This window comes from Dermacentor silvarum, chromosome 1 (genome assembly GCF_013339745.2).
Source record: "Dermacentor silvarum isolate Dsil-2018 chromosome 1, BIME_Dsil_1.4, whole genome shotgun sequence".
NCBI classification, from domain to species: Eukaryota; Metazoa; Arthropoda; class Arachnida; order Ixodida; family Ixodidae; genus Dermacentor; species Dermacentor silvarum.
Window position 1 is genome coordinate 62,985,858 of NC_051154.1, and position 27,249 is coordinate 63,013,106.

The following is a 27,249-nucleotide window of genomic DNA, read 5'->3' on the forward strand; positions in this document are numbered from 1 at the left end:
ACTAAAAATAGATGCTTCTGCATACGTTGCCTTTTCTAAATCTGGCATACTTCGTCATAATAATCCATATACACTAAACGAGTTCCTTTGTAATAACGATACCTTTCAGTTTTCCTTTTTCCCTCGTGTTGTTTGCGAGTGGAATAACCTAGATGCATCTACAACTAACATAGTATCGCAGTCTGATTTTGTTAAGTTATTGGAAGATGAAATAAGTAGTTAGGAAATTTTTTTCTTATGTACATATAATCGTCAGAACTGCCATTTTTCTGAACTATAGCTAAACATTTACCTCCTTTGTTTCTTTCTTAATTTTTGTAACAAAGTAATAATCGTAACGTACATGTAACCTGAAGTGTACTATTTGTGACTTGCTCTTTTTATTAATAGTATTATTGTTGTAAAATTGCGCATTGAACCTGTTTGATGTATTGCATTTACGTGCTTGGATGTTTTTACCGTACATTATTTAAAACATGCATTGTATGTGTAATTATATGCCCACCTGCTATGGTCTCAATATGAGACTGGCAGTATTGTAAATAAATAAATTTAATCTGCCAAAGATTCTGAAACCCAATTATTTTTGTACTGTTTGAAGTCTGAAATTATCAAAAGGTTGTACCAGATATTCATTGAACTTCGTGCATACTTGTCTGACAGACCTTGATCAACCCACACTTTTTTTTCTCTATATTTTCAATGGCTTGGTAACTATAGCATTCTACTGCAGAGCATAACATCGGATACTAGCATAAATTTTATTTTGTCCGAGATGGAGTGGGAGGGCCCGTCCTCTTCTTCCTCAGGCAGCAGATGTCCAATATTTCGCCATGACGGCCATATTCTGATGGGGGTGCAATGCAAAAGCACTCGTGTACCATGCTTTGGGTGTACATTGAAGAACCTCAGGTGGTTAAAATTATTCCAGAGCCCTCTACTATGGCATCCCTCATAGCCCATTCTGCTGCTTCATGACATTAAACCCCTGTCTTTTTTTTTTTTTTTTAATGCTTTAACATTAGGAGTGTCAAAGTGAAAAATCTGGGACCTCAAAGAGGTGTGACATAATGCTTTGTTTCTCTCACGTTTACCGCTAAATCGCCACTGTTTTTTTTTTCCCAAGGTTATCGGGCCTTGTTATGCTTTTAATCTGTTTTAGAAGCACTTATACCTAGTTTCCAGTTATACAAAAAACAAATGCCAGAGGGGATGTTTGAGGTTTCTTCTTAGTCTTCTCCGATTTCTTCTTTGCAGAAGTACACACATGACCATGCAATTTTTGTTTCAGACCGCCAAGAAAAGTCTCTCAAGCTGGTTCTCAAGGTTGGTGGGAGCACGGGTGGGTTGCAGACACCTGTGCCGTCGCCATCTGCTGTAGCCTCTCCACACAGCGTGCCTCCAGCCCAGCAACAGCACGAACCGATGGCGGCAGCAGCTGCACCAGCAGCATTTCGTGTGGAGGCCCCTGGCATGGTTTGTCATGCTCATGAGGGCAGCAGTAGCAGTAAGCACAAAAAGTCCAAGAAGAAGAAAAAGAAGAAGTCTAGCAGCAAAGAACATAGGGAAAAGAGGCACAGGCACCACCATCATCATCATCATCGCCATCACCACCACCACCATAAGGATTCTGAAAAGAAGGTTAGCAGGACCTACACGTCTCATTTCTCGGAGACATTTTTCACACATTTGCTCTAACCATTTTTAACTGTGCAATGTATACTTCCCAAGCCACATTTGCCACCCTGTGTTTGCAAGGTTTGCTATACAGTGTGAATGTGGCATTAGCCATTATCAGCAGCTTGAAGAGTTTAAATGGAATTGTCAAAATGACAGCTCTGCAAAGCAACAGTGGCTGCTAAAAAAGAAAAAGAAGGTATTCATTGCATTTGGGGTAGGAATATTAAGCTAAATGTTCAAGTGGGCCTATAAAGTTCATTGTGCATTGTTCTTACTTGTAGCCTTGTCAGAGTTCCTTATGCAGCAACCACATGTCAGAGCTGCGCAATGTCAGCCCCAAGCCCTCCCCTCAGAGAAGTATGTTCAAGCACTGTTACTGTAATCACTGTTACTAGTCTGAGAATTTTAGGTGTGTATGTGGGTCAGATGCCTAAAGAAAGCTGTTGTTTGCATTCTGCAGCCTTCTGGAATAGCAGTGGAGACAGTTCAAAGTTCTTTTTTTAGAGACCTTGTTAGTTAGGAATACAGGCATAGGCAAAAATACATTGGGGATGTTGGTGCAAACCCTTCTATGGCCATTGTTTCAGTTTGAGCACCTGGAATGCTTCCATCAGAATGTCACTTAACACAAGATAAACAAATGTGTGCTGCTTTTAAAGGGGCCCTGCAACACTTCTTTATAAAGCTGAAAGCTTGAAGTGACATTGCCTTTTATAAGAGTTTTCAAGGTGCTTTGTACTGTAGAGTTACCATAAGCATACAGTTTTTCTTGAAGCTCCTCCTGTTCTTTTCCCTAGCTTCTTCAGAGCTCTGATTCTCTGCTGAAAGAGCAATACTTTTCTCAGGTGATTAGCTACTGCACTGCTGTCTCACTTTCTCACTAAAGACATGCAGTGCTATGGAAGCTACAGCTGGCTATGGTGAAAGTAAGGAAGGAGTTGGTATCATGGTAATGTTGCACATTGGTGACCATGTTCTGTGCATGCAGTTAGAACAAGTTTGCAATGCAATGAACGAAATGTTTTTCCTTCTGGTTTTAGTTTCGCTTCACTGAAAAAACTTGTGTTCTGCTCTGGAACAAAAAAAAAAAAAATGATCTGTAACGGTTCATAAGGATTTTAGTTCGCATGCAAAAATTTTCATGCAAAGTAATGATAAAACCATAGTATTTATTTTTCTCAATAATTTGAGAATAGCTTTCTCAATATTTGTTTTGCAATATATTTCTGAAATATTTTTCTCTCAATTTATTTGTCTATGCGTTTTGCGGGTGATTTGATACGGGAGCGTGAATGTGATGCAGCTGACGACAAGGGCTTGCACTAGTCTCGTCCTCAGAGAGGCCATGCTTGCTTCGCACTATTCGGGTTATTATGAATTATGAGATCATGCTCAGTGCCTCAGTCAAGGCAGTGAGCATGATCTCAGAAGCAGCACGTCATCGAGTGCACTCGCCAAAATGCGAGACCACTGTTCCAATAAAATGAACTTAAAGGAACATTAAACAAACAAAGCTTCGGTAACAAAGCGTTATACCCGTAGAAAATGAAACAATAAGCTTTTCAGCACGCAGGCCCTGGGTTTTCTGCTACGATGCCGATTTGCAAGTGCACCGAGCGGCAGGCTTAGATTAGTGGAGCGCTCGACCGGCCATCGCTCAAACTATCCCTGCCTGAGATATGCGCTAAGTCTCACGTTGCCTGACGTCGGTTGTTGCGGATTTTTATGACCAAACTGCTTGTCTAGCACCTGCTCCATTGCCTGCTAAGTATGACATGGAGTATAGGTGAAAAACATGTGCATGATCATGGCTGCTCTTTGAAAGTGATGCATCATAAAGACAGCATTTCCTAGTGCATTTTCTTGAAACACCCAATAGCCTAATTTTGAGACAAAATCACTAGATCACTGTGTACAATACAGTGAGAAAAGAATATCAAGTGAACATTGATATGATCGACATTGCAGATTAGTGAATGAATTACTGTGCTAGCCTTTTAATGAATGGTTTCAGTGTGAGAAATTGCACTGTTTAATCATGCTCACCCGCAGTGTAGTGGCTGTGGTGTGACGCTGCTAAGCTCGAGGGCACGGGATGAAATCTCGGCTGCGTCGGCTGCATTTCGACGGAGGCGAAATGCGAAAACGCTCGTATACAGTGCATTGCGTACATGTTAAAGAACCCCAGGTGGTCAAAATTATTCCGGAGTCCCCCATTATGGCGCCTCATAATCACATTGCAGTTTTGGCACGTAAAACTCCTGAATTTTATTTTTTGATCATGCTCATGGCAGTTGGATAAAGAGGTTACCATGGTTGGCCAGCTTGTACTTTGTTTTGTGGTAAACAGCTCCAAAAGGTTATGATCACCCCCTCTTCCTCCACTTTTTGTAGGAGAAGCGGAAGTGTGAGCACGAATGTTCCTTGGGCAGTGAAGAGCGCCCACCAGCAGCTAATGCAGTGGAACCACCACCAGCCAAGCGCCCCCGTCAAGAGTTAGTGCCAGCACCGCCTGAGCCCTCGCAGCCACCTGCTGAACGCCCAGTTAGAGATCCTCGCACATGTACATTAAAGAAGTCCGATAAGACTCCCCTGCAGATGCTGCTCTACTACCTTCTAAAAAACCTTCAAAAGTAAGTCTCAAACCTATATGGGCTTTCCAGAAACATGCTTTCTTCTTCTACAGCAGGTAAACTGTCACCATTTGAAGAAAATGCCAAAATTGGAGTTGTGCAAATAGTAATTTTTGAGACAGAATCGAACTCAAATAGAATATAGCATAGCTTTTAATAATAGCCATTTTCACCATTGATATAAAACAAACTTCACACCTTAGTGTATTCACGATGTTAGGAAGCCTCTGTTATTGCATTGTACGTTATGAAGCATTGTTTATAAAAGCAGAAATAGAGCATTAGGAGCAATTAAGCACTTTGTTCACATACTTGGGATTTGTTGATAAGTGCAATGGGCGGTTTAACCGAAAAGGTCCGGCTCCCTGTGCGACGTAAAGTGCTCAACTATACTTCTTGTGCTGCATGTTCATGTTTTGTGTTATCACGCTGTGGCTCATTTTATGCTCGATTGTGCACAGTTGGCGATTTAAAATAATTGAAAACTATTAAAAGAATCTGTGTTTTTGCCTAGTGTCTATTCAATTCAAACCTGATTTGAGAGGTCAAGATTTCATTCATTATTAGTTACAGATATTCTCACAGCCCTAATCAAAACGCCAGAAGTAAGCAATTTGCTAGTCTCTGGGGCTCTTTTGCAAGAAAAAAAAAAGAGAAAGGTGTTTTATGCAGTGAGCATTTTGCATGGGAGCGGGGAACCACTGAAGACTGTTCATCTGTGTCTGCACTTACAGTCTATGTCCATGAGGTAAAAGTCTATTGTCATTGTGCATGATTAAAGGGCCCCTCACCAGGTCTGCCCATTTCGAGCTGACAAGCGCAGTGCATACAATGCACACTAACAATCGTACCTGCAAAGTACTACACCGCTACACGCCGAGAAAAGAGCTGAAATTTCAAAGCAAACGCCCTGGGCCCTTCTCCTTGCGGGCGCCGCGCTCCAAGCCAGAGAGTAGATGTCAATCGCGCAAGTGTGCCTACGTTGTTCACTGTGCTGTGACGTTGCTTGCAGTGGCACGTGACTTCGAGAATTATTCAAGGCAACATCAGTTATTTGTTTAATCTGTTGCTTCAATAGATGAATTGAAGTTTAGAGAAATAATAAAACATACAAGTCTGTGCATTTTTGTTTTTACTTCATACCATTGCAATAGAGTTATATAGCACTTCCGTTTCGTCTGCTTTTTCCCGTGTCGTGCAGTAGCAGGCGCAGAGCGAAACTGTCTTTTTCTACCGTGTTCCAGTGCACGATCATGCTCATTGTTCATGAAGCACTGACTTATACCACTAGTCAGGTGTTCTTGTGCACAGCACGCAAAATTGTACGCTGCACAAAACGAGACAAATGCAACAGCTTGCGCGCAAGACCGTCAGCAGAAGTGCGCTGCGCAGCAAAAAAGCACGCAAAAAACAAAAACAAAAAAACACTAAAAGGTGAGGTCCGTAACATGCATCATGCGATTCTCTAGCTCTGGCATGGGAGAACTCAGGGCAAGAATTTCGCTTGCGGAGGCTAGACGGGGGCAAGTGGAGAGAGTACCTATGTTAACAGTGACCCTTGCCTCCTGCAATCATGGATTCGCTGCACTGAAATATTTCTATCTCTGCTATTAATGAACCGTTTTGAAAAAAATTTGTGTTAGAACGCTCCTTAGAGGGCATGTAACAACTTCCAGGTTTAACCAAAATTTGCTATGGGGCCCTTTAAGCTAAATAACATTTTGTGCTTTTTTTTTGTGGATAAGAGTACTAATTGCGTAGAAAGAATACCAATGCTCCACATTTCTTGGTGGAGCTGTTCCTGTATTCACAGACTTGTTAGCTTACAGTTCGTTAATTGTGAAAGAGATATTCTTGCATTAGATAGCTTCTTTAGGTTTATTAGCTAAGGGCATACAAGTACAGACCTTCTGACTGCTGTGCAGAGTGCTCCAGTAAGTCAGCTTTGCAGGCAATGCCTTGCAGCTGCTGCTGGAGTCAAGACAGCATGTCAAGGTGCATGCTTTGCACACAGATGTGCAAGAATGCAGATTTTGATATTTGCAAGCAGCGAAGCTTGATTGTGCAATCTACACAACAATGAGTGGCTCTGTACCTTATTGTAAGCTATATTTAACTTATCTGTGGCACCCTGCTTCAGTAAAGCAGCAGTAGCAGCAAAGTACTCACTGGTAGCTGTCACATCATTTGTTGCCTGCAGGTGTGCTCTCCTTAGACAATTTCATCACACTGTCACTGTCCACTTTTCTGCCTTGTGTGGACACTTACTCAGGGGTGGGTACTCCATAGGTCAGCATACTCGCTCACAGGTGCACTGACAAATACTCGGTCCACACTAATTTCAGAGGCATGAGATGGAGCATTAGTGAGTGATGAGTCTGTGAGTGGACGTGAGTATGAACGGGGAGAGCGAGTGCTGGTTAATGTGAGTACGAGCGAAAATTAGTGACAATGATTTTGAGGACATGAGTACAAGCATGAGTGGGTGCCTGTAAATGTGAATGGAAGTCGCTATGAACATGGTGTCTTAGCAGGTGCGAATAGGAACTTGAGTGAGTGCCAACAAGTGTGAGTACACGAGTGTGAGGGAGTACGTAGCTTGCGAAAATATTAGTGAGTATGTATGTGTAAGTATTGGCTTATTCTGCCGACCCATATTATAGTCAGTCACAGGTTTACTGGACCTTGCTTCATGTGATATAGCCTGTTATTCTTGAAGCAATGTAGGACTGATGTCCATGGTCACATGACTGGGGACCAGCCATGACATCCTTATGCACAAAGTATAAGTTGCTTTCTTGCCTCTGGTGTTTTTTTTTTGGCCTGGATGTTCTCGGATGTTACTGATGACTAACAGTAGCCCTTGGGCAGTGATGTGATCTGCAACTATTGTATCAAATTGCCCCAAGCATGAACTTCAGTTTCATCCTGTACCAATACGGCAATTTCACAAAACCTGTGTCTTGCAGAGTAACTCCCATAAAAGTGTGCTGCTATTGGAAAATGTATTCCCAAAATATTCCATGAGAAAAATTTTTGACATGAATTTCATGTTTAAATTTCCATTTAAGGGTAAAATGTGTGAGGGAAATTGCAGTAGATTGGTTCTTCATTGTGCGACCACAATCATGCTTTAATATCCAGCTTTATTATGGGACATTCATTTCTTTTTCACTGCTTTACTTCTATAGTACACATTTCCTGTTTATTCAGGTGTCTCATCATTTGTTCTAGGGTGTCTACTAAAGAGATAATCGCCTAGAAATGTTTTGGCAAGCATTTATTTTTTCTGAGTGGCTACTTTCGATGATAGCAAGAGCGTGGTTTTATGCGAGCAAATGAAAAAGGGCAAAAAGAAAAGGAAAATAAAAAGAACCATTGCAAAATACAGCACCAGAGTACCTTTAAAGGGGCCCTGAACCACTTTTTATCGAACTGGGGGAAGACATTTGAGGTGAAAATAGGCTATTTCAGAAATACTTTGCCGCAAGAAGTACTTCAATGCATTCAGCAGAAGCAGAGGTATTGGCAATCCAACACAGCCTCCGATGTGCTCCCCCTTTCTTCTTCCATGCCTTGCACTGCGAAGGCTACGGCGGAGTGGGGCGGGGCCACAATGCTCCCCCTTCAAAACGTCACTGTGGCGTGCAGTTCAAATTTCTGATTTTGGTGCCTACGCCGCGCTAAACGTAAGCCAAATGCGGTTGTCCTCAAAGAACCGCAGTGCGCTTAGCCAGTGGACTCGTGGCGGCACCCCGCGGCGGCCGCGGTGTAACCGACCACAGCGACGAATGGCAGTCGCGTATTCGAATGTGCTTTATTGCACAGTAAAGCACACAGAAGAGAGTGAGGATCATGGCTATGTTGAAACGAGGGCGTTTGAGAGAGAGGTGACTTTGCGCTCCACTTGCGAGCTCCACGCACCTCGTATGACAGCAAAAGTTGGCCGAGATGTTCACAGCAGCGTATGCTACCCGTGGAATAGATTATTTCACCAAGCCTGAGGGGTGGTTCAGAGCCCCTTTAAGCTACCCGCCCTGGTAGCACAGTGGCTATCACATTCTGATGCTGGACACAAGGTCGTGGGTGTAATTCCCAGCAGCAGGGCCCGCATTTTGATGGGGACGGAATTCAAAACGCTCGTGGGCTTAGATTTGGGTGCACGTTAAAGAAACCCAGGTGGTCTAAATTAATCCGTAGTCCTTAACTAGGGTGTGTCTCATAGCCATAGTGTTACTTTGGGAATACCTACGGATCAATCAAGAACATTTGGAAAACAGTGAATGAGTTAATAAACCTGTTCTCTCTCATCTACCTTTTTTTTTTTCTCCGTGTGTTAGAAGTGCAGGAAGAAAGACACGAGTATGCCTTAAGGGGGTTGAAAGAATTGCCTTGTGTTATATGGGACAAGTTTGTAGCCGTGCTGCAAAGAACCAATCCTTTGCAAGTTCTTGTGCACCATGATTTACCCAGTATTGCAAAATCAAAATTCAGACTGTATAAATGACGGTAAAGAAAAGCTGACACCAATCACAGAATTAAAATTTAAGAAAAAAAAAAGTAAATGGGATGTTTTGGCTCCCGTGCAGGAGCCAAAACGTCTTGTTCGTTTTCTTCCAAAGTTTTAATTCTGTGGTCGGTGTTCACTTTTCTTTACCGTGATCATCCCTGACCAGACAAGTTTTCATCAAACCCTCAATTACTTTTTAAATAAATTGAAAAGCTGAATCAGGTTCTGGGGCATTTGGCATGCAATAACTCGTGAATGCACATGCTGCACAGCTAATACTTTGTTCAGTTATAAGTTAAATGGCTCTTCCCAATGGCACTTATGGGACAAATGTTGCAAGCATGTGCACTTTGTCCTATTGGTTGTTGGTTTTATTGTGTAGTAAATTCTTTTGTTTTGCTGTTGTCATTCCAGGAGAGACCCTCAAGAATTTTTTGCTTGGCCTGTGAATGATATAATTGCACCGGGCTACTCAACAATTATACACAATCCTATGGATTTTAGTACCATGAGAAAAAAGATAGATGACAGTGAATATACCTGTGTCAGCGAGTTCAGGGTAAGCACTTAAGCATATAATGGTACTTCTGAAACTTGTCACATATAAATCTCTTCTACCTGGATTTAGTGTTGTGGATTGGGAGTATCTTCATAACTGCCAAGTCTCCCGGATTACCCGGGAGACTCCCGGATTTGGTCTATTTTTCCCAGTTGTAAGGTTGACAGGAAAATCTCCCGGAAATTGCACTTGTGTCCCGTTTCTATGTGCGTCCAGCGCTTTGTCAGGCCACATTGTCAAAAAGAATCCAACCCAATCCAATCCAGTTGGAAGTTAATCGCGCAAAACATTGTTAAGAAAGTACTAGGGAAACCTTGTATACATGCGCTATTGTGTTAACCACGAAGCCGCTCCTTATGCTGACGCGGTTGTTTAGTGCCCTAGTGGCCCTAGTCTTATTAAGCTAGCGAGCGAATGCCGCATTCCGCAACTAGCAACACTTGACTCTCCATCATTCTCCTCTGCGGCAGCCGCTCTGGCATTGCGTAGGCCAGAGCGACTGACGCAATGTGGTTCAGGGCCCTTTTAAAGCCATGACGGTCAGTCATGGATTTAAAGGGGCTCTGAACCACTTTTTATTGAAGTGGAGAAATATATTTGAAGTGAAAATAGGCTATTTCAGAATCACTTTGCCGCAAAAACTACTTCAATGCGTTCAGCAGAAGCAGAGTTATCGGCAATCAAACATGGCCTCCATTGTGTTCCCCTTCCTATTCCAAAGCCTTGCACTGCGAAGGCTACGGCATAGACATCACCGTGACACCAGAGACATCACCGTGGCGCGCAGTTCAAATTTCCGATTCGGTGCCTACGCCCCACTAATCAAACGCGGCTGTCCTCAGAGAGCCGCAGTGCGCTTAGCCACTGGACTCGTGGCGGCACCTCGCGGCAGCCGCGGTGTAGCCGACGCAGCGACCAATAGCACCCGCGTATTGGAGTGCGCTTTATGACGAAATAAAGAGCACGGAAAAGAGCGAGGATCATAGGGTTTTTGAAACGAGAGCATTTGAGAAAAAGGTGACTTCGCACTCCACTTGTGAGCTCCATGGACCGCGTACGACAGCAGAACTTAGCTGAGATGTTCACAACGGCATATGCTACCCGTGGACTATGTTATTTCGCCAAGCCCGAGGGGTGGTTCAGGGCCCCTTTAAAAAAGCATGGAGCGTTGACGCAAAAAGTATAAGTATTTTTAATGGAGTGCTCAGCCGAAGTGAGAGAGAGAGAGAGAGAAGTTTTTTAAATCATAAAAAAAACTAGAAAATTGTACATGTAGGCAACCCGAGTGGTTTTTCCGGTGAGGTGCCTAGATTAGGTCAATGGTTTTGCTTCTTACACTGGGTATTTTGTTGATGCCACAGCGCAATGCAGAGTGCGAGCAGCAATTTAACATTGGGAATACGAGGACGCAGTGCTGCTCGTCCATGTGTCGCTCGTCTAAGATGCTGGGAAATCTGGTCCTCGCAAAATGTGAAAGAAATGGAATTTCTTAGAATCAAACATTTTTGAACACCTGCCACGGTTGCTTAGTGGCTTTGACATTGCGCTGCTAAGCACGAGTTCGCGTGATCAAATCTCGGCCGCGGCGACTGCATTTAGTTGGGGCGAAATGCAAAAACGCCCGTGTGCCGTCCATTGGGTGCACGTTAAAGAACCCCAGCTGGTCGAAATTAATCCGGAGTTCCCCACTACGGCGTGCCTCATAGTCAGATGGTGGTTATGGGACGTTAGATCCGAGAATTGAATTAAATTTTAAAGAACTGTAAGGCAAAATTTGCGACAATGAAATGCTTGCGTTTGCAAGCATTTGTGAATAAAATTGTATTGAAGTTCTCCTGTCAGTACCTGCAAATATAGACGTCAGGAGGGGGGGGGGGGGGGTAACCGACTGCCTCCCGGATTTAGTTTCCGGATCTCCCGGATTTAGTTTCTTCAAACTTGGCAAGTATGCATCTGCAACTAAGGCTGGTTAAAGTTGGTTAGGCTGCTTAAGGCTGGCTATTTGGTTACCAGAACGGCTGATATATTTACGAGCACAATTGGACAGAACTAGTACAGGACAGAAATAGTAGAAATAGACACCCCAAATGTTGAACTACAAGTGAAATTTACTTGATGAAAGGCAAAAAGCGTCAAACAATAATTTAAAATCTTGGCATGCATGCTTGCCATTTATCCCCGGCCATGGCAGGTGCATTTCAAGGGAAGCATAATGTAATGCAAAAACGCTCGTACGCCATGCTTTGGGTGCATGTTAAAGAACCGCAGGTGGCCAGAATTAATGTGGAACCCTCCACTACTGTGTCCCTCATAATTCGCTGTGTAATTTCTTGACGTTAAACACTGCAATTTTGTTTTAATGCTTGACAAAGGATTAGCCAGGCGGAAGCCAGGTGACCATGCTATGGACCGTAAACAGTGGTAAAGTGCTTCTGAGAGTGAGGGCAACAAACATTAAGTGTTCATAAATTTTTGTTCTGTGAAGGTAAACTTTGCTAGTTTCATCTTTTCCCAATTGCCAGAAGCGGAGGCATATGCCACGTTTTTCTTGCTAAGAAATGGAGTGTGAATTGGAAGTCTATTTTGGTTAGGAGCTCTATTCTGATTTCAGTGTTAGTTTTCTACTTCGAACTCATAAAAACTGGGCGAGCATTATTTGGGGGCATGTTAGTCCAGCTAATATTGCCAGATATAGCAGCATTGTGTTTGGGCATTTTTCCTGCATCTCGACCGACTGTCGTATGCATGTGCACATATACCGATTGCACCAAAACACTGCTTTGGTGCTACAAAGTGACCTGGACCGATACATAACTCACTACTGTGGGGACAAAGTGGTAATTCACAGTGCAATTTTCATTTGTTTTCAGGAGGACCTGAAGTTAATGTGTGATAATGCAATGACCTACAACCGACCTGACACTGTTTACTTCAAGTCTGCAAAGCGTATGTGGTACTCTGGAAACAAGCTCCTTTCTAAGGTATTTGTCTGTGATTGGAATGGACTGCTGGCAAAAAGATAAAATATTGAAAAATGGTAGCAATAAAGAGGCCAACAACCACCTGGAGGTCATATCTTAAAATGATAAAAACAAGCATGGTTTTCGTTGCTTCAACATGGAATTACATTTATAAATATACACAGAAAGTTGCACAATATAGAAAATCTGCTGTCAGCTTTAAAATTGGTTGTAACCCGCCATGGTGGTGTAGTGGCTTTGACGTTGCGCTGCTAAGCCTGAGGGTCCAGGATCAAATCCCAGCCGTCGCAGCCGCATTTCGATGGGGGCGTGATGTAAAAATGCCTGTGTACAGTGCATTGGGTGCACATTAAAGAAGCCCGGTTGGTTAACAATACTCCGGAGACCCCCACTGCAGCGTGCCTCGCGATCAGATCATATAGCTTTGGCACGTAAGACCCTAAAATTTTATTTTTCGAATTTGTTGTTTATTCGTTTGCGTGCACCCTCTGTTGCACCGCTATAGACTTTTGTCAATTCTGCTACCGAGTGAAACATCACATACAGTGTGTTAATAGCTTTTTTTTTATTATTATTTCTTGGCTGCATATTGTGCTCTGCTGCAAACCTAATGAGAAAGTATTTTTTTTTACTGCCTTTCAGGATCAGCTTTTGGCATTGGAGAGTTCCCTTCCATTCTTTGCTGACTTGACATCTGAAGAGCTGGGGTTTGATGTCAATGGGACTGCAGCTGCCCCTGATGTCAAACCACCTACTGATGTTGCTGATGCTCCAGTGCCTGTAGAGGCTGCACCACTTGGAAGTCCAGAATTTGCTAAAAAGAGCAAGAGTGGATCGTGCGTTCTTTTTTGTGTGATTTTCAGTGATTGGTAGTGCCTTTGTACAGCTTGGCCCACTGTTAGTGTGAACATGTGAGCATGTGGGTGAGCGCGTGGCTCATGCTCAGCGCAGGAAGCGGTGAAAGCCAAGCGCATGCGTAGAACACAGCAAAAGCAGTGCATGCCATGTATCGTCTGCAACTGAATCACCCCTTCAGTTCACCTTCACGTGTCTGTTGCGATGAATGCGATAATGAGGGCAATAGTTGCGTATCACTAAGCAGTCATCTGGACGCAATGAGCATAGAAAGGGATGTGTTTTAAATGTCTTGGCGACATGAAATTCTCTTTTATCTAAGCTTCACGTTCGAACGTTACCGCACGATAGGCCAAAATGCATTCATTTCGTGGATGGAGGGTGGCGTTACGCAATGCCAAGGGGTCACACTGCGAGCAGCTTGTTTTCAGCACTGTTTTGCAAGGTATAGCTCCCTGGCTACCTTGTGGACGGTCCATGGAATGATTGGGAGATTTGATACTTCGTGTAAAAACAACCGTTGGTGAATCGGAAAAGAAAATTACGCAATAAAACAGTCTTGCTGCTACTTTTTCACACTGTATGTCACTGTGGTATAATTGAGTGTACTTATATATGCTTTCTATGTTTCATGGACCGCAGTGCAGGAAGTGAAATGTTTCCCCTATAAGTGGGATCACATAACGTGTGATCTGCACGGCCAGGTGGCCGCCCGCGGGCGAAGTGATGTGGTGGTTCAGGAGCAGAGAATGGGAATGGGACACCTTTCCAGCGTTTTTTGCATGCTCGATTTTCGCGGCTTCCTGTGCCTGGCGCTGTGCTACGAAAGGGCCACACGCTCACATGTTCACGCTAACAGTGGGCCAGCCTGTAGCTGCTTTTTAGCAACGAACAAAAGTGTGAACTGTTGCCTTCTGTATTTTTATCTGTAGCTGTTTGTGCGATGTGGTAACCAAAACCTTAGCTTTAGATGTTGGCCAGCTTTGTTGTTTGATGTGTAAAGTGTCAATAATGATGCATGCCAGAAAGTCATCCAAATTACTAGAAAGCCTTCTCATACCTGTGTGACACTTGCCAGTTAGGTACAACAAAACAGATCACTATACTCACGGACAACTTTCTGTGGCAATGAAAGGAAAGCTACGGAGGCAAAACATGCACAAGTGAGAGCGCTTCTGAAAAGAGTCCTGTGTTTCAATCCACGCTGGTTTAGGCTGGGGAAGAGAAAACATAAACAGCTTATTAGCAACAGCTAAATAAGAACACACCACTGAGTGTAAAAGTTTACTTATTTTGCCGCTTTTCCCTTTCGCGTTTGGGCAAATGCAAAACTGTCGCACGTGGAAGCTGCGTCGATTCAGCGTCTGTTCCGAGAAACCAAAAGCACTGTCAAACGCTGCCGGACTACTTGGCGCGGTAACACATGTGCAGCATCCACGAGCCCGTAGCTTTCCCTTCATTGCCACAGAAAGTTGTCCGCGAATATAGATTATTTGGCACTAAGCCACAATTCCATGTTTTTCTGCATGCTGCTGAGCTGTGTGTCAATGCTGCATTTTATTTTTAAGTTTCATCCTTAAATACAAGAACTTTTTTTTTTTGCTTAGATGTTCAACGGATAACATTTTACAGAAAACATTTGTTCCTACATTGTTTCTTTCAAAAATAGCGAAAGTGTCAACCTCACTCAGTGTCTCACACCGAAGGTGCTGGTTTTATGGCATAAAGGGTGAACAAAACATTTTTTATTTTTTTTTGGCAAGTTTAATTAAATAATAAGGGTCTAAGGGCACTTGCAGCATGTTGCCATCTTTAATAGACGAACTCTCACTAGTGGGATGCAGGACGTTTAGACAGTTACGCAAACGCAATGCCTCCGATGAGCCAGCAAAGGGTTTGTCAATTTTGATGGCTCGTTGGTGGCTTGCCATGCCGGTACGCTACATGTGAACAGTAAATTAGACTTGCATTGCACTTTTGTTCACACAGAACTGCGTGATCAATGTGACCACATGGGGTCAGCATGTTGACTTGCCGAATTTGGGCTAGCCAAGTCAAGTTGCTGGACAAAACACTCATGTGCATCCAGAATGCGCCATTTAAGTTGATAATGCTGAACTTTAGACATTTTTTGAGCCGCGTGTGAACAAATATTCATTTCACTGTGACTTATGTTGCCTCAGATTCTTGCATTTTCAGTTTTGTTATACTAGCTGTAGCACTCGCTGAAATAAAGCAAAGCCAGCCAAATATTTGATTCACTTCGTTATAGCCGATTATGTGTAACTGTATCTATGTTCATTACATAAATGTTTGACAGTACTAAATTTACTTTTCCTCAAAACGTCTAAAGTAGTCAGCGATTTGTTGGCTCAGCGCTGGTTCCTTGAAGATAAACCATGTGGGGTTTATTGCCAAATATTGGCTTGCTTTTGGTAATGCAGACCTAAGTACTTTTCAGGCTACCAGATATTCAATGTATGTGGTCAAATATGCAGCAGTGGTGCATGCTGGTGTCAGCTGCCACTCTAATTTTGAAGCTCATTCATCGCTTCATTGTAGCCCTTTCCATGACAAGATCTCAGGGGTAGCTGGCCAATATTGTAGGTTAAGCATTGTGAAGGCCTCTTGAAAGGGAGCAGTAGGTACTAGTACTTGTTTTGCAGGGCACATGCAGGGGAGGTATCTAGTACTACCGATTTTCCAAATTATCAGTGTCACTACTACAATCTGAAAGTGCAAATAGAAGGTGGACCAGCATTTTCCCATCCACTGATTTTCTACACGGGGTAGAAATGAATGGAGTCTGTGGCGGGGTAGAAATGAATGGAGTCTGTGGAAGACACAATTTTTGGCAGAGGTTTAACTTTCCAGCGCTGCCAGCTTATTGGATTTTGGAGATTGTTTAGTATGAAGGAATAGGTAAACATAATTAAGCACAATGGCTACACGCTTTCTTAGAGCAGATTCTAGTGGTATTGTACTTGATACAGGTCGCAGGCTCCCATTCATGTTCATGCTTTGTTGTCTGCTCTGCATCTGTGCTGTGGCTTGTGTCCGGATGCAGTTATGGTTATTTTTGTATTTATGCAGTTTAGGTGTGAGTAAGTAGAGATTGTAGAGTTGTGAATTTCCATTTATTTCTACTGCTCTCTTTTCTAGAAGTGAAGAGGCAGCATCAGATGACCAGGCGGCAAGTGAAATCCTGCTTCAAGCGCAAAAAGCGGCACAAGCCGCAGCTGACAGGTTGACATTGAAAAAAGTGAATAGCAAGGTGAGCTGGTCATGATAAGCAACTGCTCTTTTACTGATTTAAGTTGTCTGTATGAAAAATATTGCCAAGGTACTGTGCTCTTGTGTGGAGAGTGGGAGAGAGCCAACAAAACGAGTTAAACCAACCTGGTGGCAATTTTTTTGACACAATCTTTGATTGTCACTGTACATTTTCCTCATGACTGCTTCCCACTCACCCCACAATTATTATTTTTCTTTGTGGAGGGTGTGAGAGAGGAGTCATTGTAATTGTAAACAGTCCTACTGTTGTATGAAGCTACATGTGTGCACACAGTGCGGGGTGGAAGGGGTGGAGAAATGGGGTGGGGCAGCTGAATGGGAGTAAGTCTGAACAAGTAGTAAAATGTGCACCGCTGTTGGTCTACTGGCAGCTGCTTTCCTTACTGAACTAGGCAACGAGCAGCATGTAGAAGATAATACGACAGAGGAAAGGGTTTAATGTAGCTGCAGCTTATGAGTGTGCAAGGGAAGAGGAAATGTCAGTGCAGCTATCTTGTCTTGGTCATAGGTCAGGGAGGAACCAGAAATCATCTGTCTTCACTTCTGGAGGGGGCAGATAATGTTTCTATCACTACATTCGCTTTGGTGACAAGCTGACAGTGATCACTTTCTGAGCGGAAAAAATGCCTTGATTCCTTCTTCTGTTCTTTTTTGTCATTAAATAGGAGGTTTTCCATGTGTTTCCTATCATGCCGTCACCAAATGTGGCCTTTCTTATTTATTATTTTTTTTTTGTGCAAATTTTGTTTAAACTTTTATGACCATATCCATGAGATTTTAATTAACATACAGTGTAGACCGCTTATAACGTAAGTCGCCGGAGTCGGGAATATCTGCACTATAACCAAAACAACTTTTTTCAAGCCCTGCATGTATGCAAAACATGTAGACCAAGCAGCTGCGCATATCCGAGAATCGAAGCGTGCGACTGGGAGCTTTGCATCCATGTAAATTTACGAACGTTGAAAGGTTAATGTCCAAGTACCCACGATCTTCGCATGAAGCAAAGTAATCATTAAAAAAAAAAGTCGCAGTTTCGTCCGAAAGGCGAAGCATCAATTGCGATAGCAAATTAGTAGAGAGCTATAAGGAGTAGGGATACTAGTTTTATTGGCTGCATAAACTTGACACATTCGCTTACTAACTGAATTAACAAGCGTGGTGTCAACGCGCAGAAGCAAACATGAATAGACTTGATGACCACAGGCAACCACTGCCAAAACGCGGGCGTGGGGAAACGCAGCCACCGCAGCGAGCGAAAGCTCGTGCGGTCTATCGCTTCAACGGAAACTGAGCGGCGTAAGCACAGCGCATACTACAAAGGTCAGAGCCGTGTGGAGATTGCTTTCAAGATACGGTGCGCGCCACAACACTGACAGCCGGCACAGGTTCGAACGCATTTGTTGGCAGAGTAGAAGCCGCCCCCCTTCCCTTCCTCTCTCCCGTGTTGCCTTTCCGCTTTGCTCCTTTTGCGTGGGAAATAGCGTCGCCAGTTCCCCTTGCGCCTGGTTGCAAGATACGCATTTGGTGCCGCAGGCCTGCGGCACAGCGTCGCCCCCCCCCCCCCCCCCCCTTCCCTACCTCCCATACCCCCACGGCCTTTCGCGCCATGGAAGTCGCGTTTGCTCTCCGCTGTATGTTCGCTCTCCGTGAAGGCGCGCATTCCCCGCACGCGGCCACGATTTTATCGCCCTTGGACTCATGCCCCACGTCTCATGCTCTTCCTCCGCATAGCCCTCGTTCATCTCCTTTCCCATCGGTGGGCGCACCTCGTTGAGAAGCGTGCTCGCTACCGCCCTTGTCGGCGAGATTTTCCCGCGGCTGCACTGTAAGCGCTATGCGTATACATGGAGTGCTATGGGAAAATTAACAGGAGTCTGAAAAGACAGTACTATATCCGGTCCTGCACTATAAGCGGTTACATTATAAGTGGTCTATACTGTTACTGCTTTACTGTTGTAGGTGACATTCTGTTTTAACGATTCCTTTTTCTTTTTTTCCTCAGTTTGGCTTTTTACGTCAGATGGAAGATGGAAGCACTACATTAGCAATATTAAACCCAGACTGCGGAAGTACAAATGGTAAGATATGTTTTTACTGTATTGGGGTAATAGTTCCACTGTGCTGGTGGTAACAGTTCATTGTGATTACAGTGGAGCCCCAATTATATTACTTTCTTGGGACCATGCGAAAATGTATAATCCGACCAACAAAAATTGTCTATAATATGCGGCTTCATGGGACAGAGCTGCGAGGAGCTTCAATTTAAAATTTAGGCTAATTAATACTCTGCAAGACTCGGACACAAAAAACGCCCAAAAGTGTAAATGAGAAAAGATTACTGCAGTGCAAGGGCCAGTCACGCTTTACGGTTTATCATGATTTAGCAAACCGTGTACCACAATCCGTGCCCGCCAGCATGCTAAAACGTTCTTCAGTCACCTACAGACCTTGAAAAGATTGGTTAGTTTCTTGTAAACTTTGAGGCATGCAACAAGAGCATTCTTTCGAACGCAGCAACGGTCGCAAGGAGGTCACCTACGGTGTCGCCTGCATGGACGAATCTCTGTATATGTTGTTGATGCTACATAGCACATCCATGAACATAGGCTCGTGTTGAGGTATATGGCCGACAGCACTCTTTGCACTGTGGAAAGATAGCTTGGCAGAGTGCCAAAAACGCAGATGCGTCCGGGGACGGAGCAGGCGTTGCTGAGAGAAAACGTGGAGGAGCATGGACGCGAAGTCAACACAAAAAACGCCAAGGGGGTGAAAAGCACAATGAGACAGCAACGAGGGGACGAAGGTGGGCGGCGGTTGAGCAGCAAGAGGTGAAAGGAAACAAAAGACGAGAGGGCAATGAATACGAGGGAAGGAAAAAGACTGGGAGGCAGCCTAAACCAGTCTGAGCTTTTTGCATGCGAAAGGTGCTATCTCTCTTTTGATGGAGGGTGCGGTGCCACAAGGGATTTGTTGGAAGCTGGTGGTGCTTCTCACGCGCCCGCCATTGGTTTCGTGCCGGTCGTCATATCAGATGGGACATGCGTAATCTCGCATTGTATAATCAGCTTTTGGTGCATTGCTTTTAAGGGGGGTTTGCCAGGACTGCACTAATCTGTCGTAAAACCCGGGATTTCACATAACTGGGGTTCCACTGTACAGTAAAACCTCGTTAATACATAGTTCACAGGGAACGTGGATCAGGTACGCACTAATCAACGTACTTGTTACGAACGATGACTGGCCGACACGTTCGTCGCTAACATTCACTTTGTTACTGCACTCTGCGACTCTGCCACCACGCTGTCCATCCACGCAGAGCACACCACACACACTTCGCGCCACCTGGTCCTCTCTCTAGCAGTACAGTAAAATCTCGGTGATACGAATTTCACAGGGTCGCGTGAAATATTCGTATCACCCAAAATTTGTATCATCAAAACATACACAAAATCAAAAAATAAAATTATTCAATTTTAGCAGAAAAAATTCCTAATAGTTGTGGGTTCTTGGTGTCTCACAGGAGACCAACCACCGCGGGTTCGAGCTTAGCGAGCCACAGGGCCGCGTCAGCCGTCGCCTCCAGCACCGCTCGCGCGCGAGCTCAGAGGCCGCAAGGGGCTACCGAGCGACGCACGCAGAAACACAGTAAAGCCCTGAGTTGACGGAAACCGTTTACTGAAACCGTCGGCACCAGCACTGCACAAACGCACGCGCGGCGGGGAGCCAAAGGGGTCCCGCACCAGGGCGAAAATACAAGAACAGGCGCCTATAGCACGTCACGGCGAGAGCACAGGCTCAAGCTGGGACACGCCGCTAGGAAAAGTCCAGGCGGCTATGCTACTTGCTCTGGCATTAACCAATGGGTCAACTCGCGAGAGCACGGGCAATATCCTTCGGCTTAGGCTTTCGGCAAGTGCGGCTCGGCGGGGTACGACCTCGCGCGAGCACCAAGGGCTGTGAAAGTGCGGTTGTGTTTGCTGCCAGGAACTCCAGCTTCACGGCAGAAAGGTTCTCAAGTTCCACGTGAGCCGGTGCATTATCTATGACCATAACAATTTTTCTTCCGAGGGCGGTAAAGCGACGGTCCACTAGGCGCACGTACTCTTCAAACAGCTTCGAGGTCATCCAGGCTTTAGTGTTGTTACGATAGAACACGCCTGACGGAAGTCGGCCACCCTTAAAGCATCTCGGCTTCGCGGCCTTGCCGATAACGAGGAGCGGCAGCTTTTCAGTCCCTGCCATGTTGGCTGCAAATGCGACCGATAGTCTCTCCTTCGCTTGCTTTCCGCCTGTGCAGGTTTCCCCTTTAAAAGCTAGCATTCTGTTCGGCAACATCTTTAAAAAAAGTGCCGATTCGTCCATGTTAAATATATCTTCTGGGGAATAGTCTCGCAATATATGTTGCAGCTTGCCGCTGGCCCAGTCCTCCGCGCCGCTTTTGTCTGCCGCTGCACCTTCGCCGGAAACAACCTTTGTTGTTAAGTTGTACCGCGTCTTGAACCTAGTGAGCCAGCCACTGCTGCAAACAAAGCTGTCGTGACCCATCTGTGTGGCGAAGCACAGCGCCTTTTCGGTAAGAAGGGGTCCGGTCACAGGCAAATTTTTTGCCCTTGCATTTTTTAGCCAACGCACCAAAGCCTCCTCGACGTCTGGGTAACTCGAGCCCCTTAAATGGCAACGCTTGAGGTTGGACGGTGCACCATTAAGCACCTTCTCTCGCGCTGCCCAAATGCCACAAACAGTACTCAGTGGCAGGCCTTTCTCCCCTGCCAACACGGACTTCTTTGCTCCACGTTGAATGTCGTTGATTATATCCAGCTTTTCTTTGATGCTCATCACGCGATGCTTCACTTGCCTGTTCGACATTGTGCGGTCCTGTCACAATCACACCACGTCCGCAGATCACTGTCGCGAAGTTCGGGCAGTCCTGTCACGATCACGCCGCGTCCTCAAGTCGTCGCGAAGTTCAGCACACGTGCGTTACGGCTGGCGAACAAAACAACTGCGCACATGTGCGCACGTCCACGGCTGCTCCGACTGCTCTCGCCGGCAACGGCGTCACGCGAGATCTCGCGAGAGCACTCGCAGACGACGGGATCTCGCTAGGTCACTCCACTGAGGCCTCCAAGATTACTACTCCGAGATTGTGGGCAGCGCGGCGCGGCGCGGCTTGAAGGCTAGGCATCGCAATGGCCACGGAGATCCGTGCGTACGCATGCAACGCTTAGCGCGCTGCGTGCAGAATCGGTTGGCCGAAGGAGCGCGAGACTGCAACGGAGTATGATGGGTATTCGACGAGTGAATACTACGCATTAACCGACAGGTACCCGATGTACCGCTACGGCTAAAGCGGGTACCAAACGCATTAAATTAAAGGGTAGCCGAGTCGGGGATTCGTCTCAACTACATTTAATAAGAAACTACGGCTTAAGCGGGTACGGTTTAACGAGGTTCCACTGTAGTTTTGCCCGCCAGCCGAAGTATCGATTGCAATAAGCCATACAAAGTAAGAATAGTAGTTTTATCGTCCGTATAAATTTGTAAACATTCGCTTATTAACTAATTAACAGGCATGGTGTCAGCGCCCACAGGCAAACATGAACACATCACACTCGATGAGCGCGGACACGCGCTGTCAAATGCTGGCGTGAGGAATTTAAGCGCTGCTGCAGAAGCGAGCGAAGTGACCTTCGTGCTGTTGTCTATCGCTTTAACGAAAACTGAGCCCCGAGAACACACAGCACGCACAAAGCAACGAGCCGCCGACGCACCTACACTGCGTAGACTCTGCCCCCACGCAGATCACTTTCAAGATACGGCCCGCGCGACCGCGTGCCGCCGTGCAGTATGATGTTAGAGCACAACGCTGCCCGCTATCCCTCGCTCTCTCGCCAGTGCCTTAAGCGCAACGGAATAAGGCGCGCTTCCTCCCTGCTTTTCTTTCTTTCCCGCGTAAGACGTGGTCGTCAACTCCCCTCACACGCTTTCACTCGCACATACAGCGCGCGGTGACGGAGTTATCGCCCTTGAACTTTATACGGAACATCTATGAGCCAAAACCAATTTTAGGGCCACAACGCGTCATAGACGCCATCTTTAAATAGCAAATACGGATCTCAAGGGCCATACTTTTGCTGGCGGAAACCGAAAATACTTCAATTTTTCGCCCCCGGCACTTTGGGTGGCCAATGCCATCGTCAAGCCACCAAGCCAAGCAACATGAAAAGTCAAAATGGCCGCTCGGGCCGGCGCAGGGTGGCAGTTCGCAACGTATGATGCGGGAACGGTCCCACAGTTGCGACGTAACAGCGGGGTTACCGATGCATTGGGTTCTATGGGAGCTGTGCCGGGACCGGCTGAAAACGACGTAACAGCCGGGAAAACGCAGCACCCTGGAACGCAACAGTGGGGTTCTACTGTATTAAAAACCTCGATTATACGATGCAATTTTACGCCAACTCCGCCTCGTACGACGCCTCTCTCGGTACCGTCTGAGAAAAAAAAAAAAAAAAAAGCCCTAAGCAGACGCAGGCTGGCGCGTTGGCACACTGCAGTCGGCTGATAACCGGTGTGCAGTACCGCATTTACCCGAATGTAACGTGAACGCGAGGGGCGACTTTTCAGTCACGCGAAATAATAAAAATAAAACCGCGATTGTAGCACGAGATGAACGGAAAAAGAAATGGTACCTTTATTCAAGGAATCGCAATTCGGAAACTTGTTCTCTTCACTCATCATCCTCTTTTGAAGAGGTAACTGAGCTTTCCTTGGATGGTATTCTTGGGCGATCACTTTCGTGGAGAGTTTCACTTTCGCGAAATTTCGCTTGACTTGACACTGAAAACGTACCCACCAAGTGTTTCTGGCACTGTCCTAAGCATGTTATCAGCACCAAGAGCGCTGCCGGTCGTATACTTCAAGGGGTTCGGTGCAGGAGCGAGCAGTCTCGTGAAGGAACGAGCAGTCTCGCGAAACCGAAACTGTCTCCAGAAGTGATCGCACGAAAATCAAGCCATCTTCCGTACAGTCAAGCTTGTTTGAGATTTGTTTGAGATTTAAGTACTTCTTCAATGACCGCACAAACATTTCATTCGGTGTCAGTACCAGGCCACTTGAAGTTCCACAGAGCCTTTTCGACCGGCCTCACACTTAAGGGGGGACGCGGCTTTCGCATCGCGAAAAATGGCTAAAAAATCGATTTTTTGAAAATCACATTTTCAGTTTCTATAACTCTTATTCTATCTGATTCCGAAATATCATCACTGAAAACCAAGTAGAAGTGCTCTAAAAAAATTGTTTTATCAGCCAAGGTGCCGAAAAATTTCGCGGAAATCGCGAAAGAACGGCGTTTTTCAAGCCACGATATCTCCGGAACGGCGCAGCCGAGCGCCGCCATCTTGGTCTCGTTGGAAAGCGCATTTCTCCGTCTTCACATTTGCCGCTTCAGCTATCTCCACCATACAGAAACGAGCACACAAAAAGCAAATGATTGAAGGTCGTGCCGGAGCCACCGATTGGCCGCGCCCACCACGTGACTCCAGCGCGGTTCGCCATTGGTCCGGTGCTCGCTCCGTGATCGCGTCGTCTGCACCGCTTGTTGCGGTCTCCTCGCGTTCCATAATCTCGACGGGTGTTAAAACGGGCGCTATGCGGACATCGCAGTAGCGTGGTCGATCCCGCTTTTTGTGGACGTCTCAGACTCGCGGCTAGGCATTCCGAGCATCGGCGACGCGGACTTCGCGACCAAGCTTCGGGCCCGGAATCCTCGGACGCGAGGCTAAGCCTTTTCGCGCGTAGGCGCCTCCGACTCGGCGATCAAGCACATCGCGCGCGGACTTCTCGGATCCTTGCCTAAGCATTTCGTGCATCGGCGCCTCTGACTGCGCAACTAAGCACATCGAGCGTGGTCTCCTCGAGCCCGCGGCTACGCATTTCGCGCGTCGGCACATCGCTCATCGAGTGTCGACTCCTCGGACCCGCGGCTAGACATTTCGCGCGTCGGCACCTCGGACTGCGCGGCTAAGCTAATCGAGCGTCGACTCCTTGAGCCCGCGGCTAGGCATTTCGCGCGTCGGCATATCGCTCATCGAGTGTCGACTCCTCGGACCCGTGGCTAGGCACTTCGCGCATCGGCACCTCGAGCGTCGACTCCTCGGGCCCGCGGCTAGACATTTCGCGCATCGGCACCTCGGACTGCGCGATTGAGCTCACCGAGCGTCTATTCTTTGGACCCGCGACCAGGCATTTCGCACATCGGCACCTCAGACCCGCGACTTAGCGCATCGCGCGCCGACTCTATTATCGTATTGCCACGATATCTCGTACCAATACCTATCATACCACCCCTTCATAAAAAGAACCTCCCCATGAGCTCTGTTCACTAGGCCACTTGGGCTGGCACAGACACCTGGCTGCAAAAGTGAGGCATGATACAAAAGTACAGGCTGGAAAGCACCTTGCAGCTGCATTGCTGCCTATCTATCAGTGGCTCTCCTAACATCCATAGCCATTGTCAATGGAAGATGATCCAAAAATTCAGTAACATGGTCGATTCTACCAAAAGAAAACAATGCCTCACTGACTGTACTAGAGACTGCTATCAATGAGGCAGTCTACAGGTACAATGCTAGAACTACTGTATATTTATGCCCACATAGTTCTGCACCTCACTTGGTTTGAAACCCAGGCAGCATGCTCTTTGTGGAGCAGCACTAAAGAATGCCATACAAACATGAAAAACGCAGAACAAAGGCACAGCAGACCAGAGGCCACATGTCCAAGAAGCCCCACATCATAAAACACATCAAAGATTACAAATTTGGTGCGTTTTAGAGAACTGAAGAGAAGGTGAAACTTTGAGGGCCGTTTTCTCAAAACTGTTTTTTCGCCTTTCTGCTCAGTTTCTGGAGCTGATTTCTTCGTTACCGTTGAGCCTATTTTGATTCTGTTTTTTTTGTCACGTTCCTTGGACTACAGTGCAGGTCGAGACAGTCTCACATTTTTATCTTGACTGTTTATAAATTTATGGTGTGGCTATTCGTTCACTCCGAAAGTGTGCTTGGTGCGAAGGTAACTTGAAAAATTACTATCTAAAAAATTTGTGTTGCGAAAAAAAAAAAGTAAGACTGTCACGACCTCCAGCACGCATTGAGCTATGCATTCAATACTCAACGAGCCTTCCATCATGTTTTTTAAGCTCCCCAGGCCCTCCAGAAAGTTCAAGAGAGAAAAATTCTGCTCAGTAAAATGTTCTCAAGGTATCACTCTGAAACTTTTATGGAAGTATCAGGGAGACATTCTAAACATTTGTGCCAATTTTCATCAAAATCCATGAAGAAATCAGGAAGTTGATTTTCAAAGCCACGTCCCCCCTTAAAGAGGGCCTACCTCTGGTCCCTCCATCCGCAATTCGTGAATGTCGAGACACCGAACCACGGCAGACTTTCCCAGCTCCTCAGCCATCAAAATTACGCATCTCTCGAAGCGGCCGTCGTACCGAATGCCCTGCGTCGCCATAACATCGCGAATGAACGGAATCTAACCGCAAAAGGACGTAGGGCATGAGTTCTCAAAGTGGGTTCCGCAGGCCCCTGCTCGGGGTTCCGCGAGCCACTGAAAAATTTTCCCTGGTCCCGCGCTCGCCAAGTGGCTAAAACGGCGAACACGAGGTGCGCTCGATCCACACAACCTTCATTACCCATGCCCGAGTGTCAAAAAGCACATCACAGTGCGTAACGGCAACAAGTGAACTGCGCAATACAGTTAAACCTGCTTATAACGAACCTCCATATAACGAATTCCTGGATATAACGAAGTTTTTCGATTCCCCGCCGTTACTCCATAGAAGTACATGTATTTGAGACCTCTACGTAACGAAGTGGCAGCGGAAGACCCCCTCGATATAACGAATTTTCCCCTCCGACCACCTAGAGATTTCGCCCCAAATTTTGTCATTTTTGCGCGAGCAGCAACCGGAAGCACCTTCTCCGCCGCGATGGAATGTGAAGCGAACAGTGCGTGCGTGTGCAAGGCGGCCCTGCATCCCTCGACCCGGCGATCTTGCCGCCGCGGGCGTGACCTTTCCCCCTCCCTTCATTCAAATCTGATCCTGCCGCTTGTTGCAGCTGGCCTAGCCCGCCAAGCCGGCACTCTCTCCTTTTCCAGCTGATGTTGCCGACGCGCTGGTACACGCTGTGGCACATCAGACGCGATGAGCGCGGACACGCGCTGTCAAACGCTGGCGGCGTGTGTAAGCGCCGCTGGAGAAGCGAGCGAAGTGACCTTCGTGCTGTTGTCTATCGCTTCAACGCAAACTGAGCGCCGAGAACACACAGCACGCAGAAAGCTACAAGCCACCGACGCACCTACACTGCTAGGCTCTGCCCCAACGCAGATCGCTTTCAAGATACGGCCTGCGCAACTGCGCGCCGCCCCGCTATCCCTCCCCCCTCGCTCCCTTGCCGGTGCCTCGAGCGCAACGGAAGAAGGCACGCTTCCTCCCTGCTTTTCTTGCGCCCGCGAGATTTAGACCCGGTCGTCGGCTCCCCTCGCACGTTTTCACTTGCACATACAGCATACGGCGCGAGGCGACTGCGTTATCGCCCTTGGACTTTAGGGTACGGCCACACTAGCGGCAAAAACACGCAGCAAAAATGCGCGTCAGAAACGCGCGGCAACGCGTCATGCCGCGCGCGGCAAAAGCGGCAGGAATCGGGGGTCTTGCGGCGTGCCGCG

General features: G+C 46.3%; 1 protein-coding gene across 5 annotated transcripts in view; it reads left to right on the forward strand.

The window, feature by feature from the left end:
- LOC119464405 (bromodomain-containing protein 7-like) overlaps positions 1-27,249 on the forward strand; it is a 100,766-nt gene that overhangs the window by 3,464 nt on the left and 70,053 nt on the right. For 3 of the 5 annotated variants that reach the window (XM_037725374.2, XM_037725358.2, XM_037725389.2), the window contains exons 2-8: positions 1,292-1,641; positions 4,075-4,313; positions 9,238-9,382; positions 12,253-12,363; positions 13,006-13,199; positions 16,381-16,492; positions 18,518-18,593. In XM_037725374.2, coding sequence (XP_037581302.1) covers positions 1,292-1,641; positions 4,075-4,313; positions 9,238-9,382; positions 12,253-12,363; positions 13,006-13,199; positions 16,381-16,492; positions 18,518-18,593 — 1,227 coding nt within the window. The remainder of the gene's footprint in view (positions 1-1,291; positions 1,642-4,074; positions 4,314-9,237; positions 9,383-12,252; positions 12,364-13,005; positions 13,200-16,380; positions 16,493-18,517; positions 18,594-27,249) is intronic. The other 2 variants (XM_037725365.2, XM_037725398.2) reach the window with 1 other exon arrangement.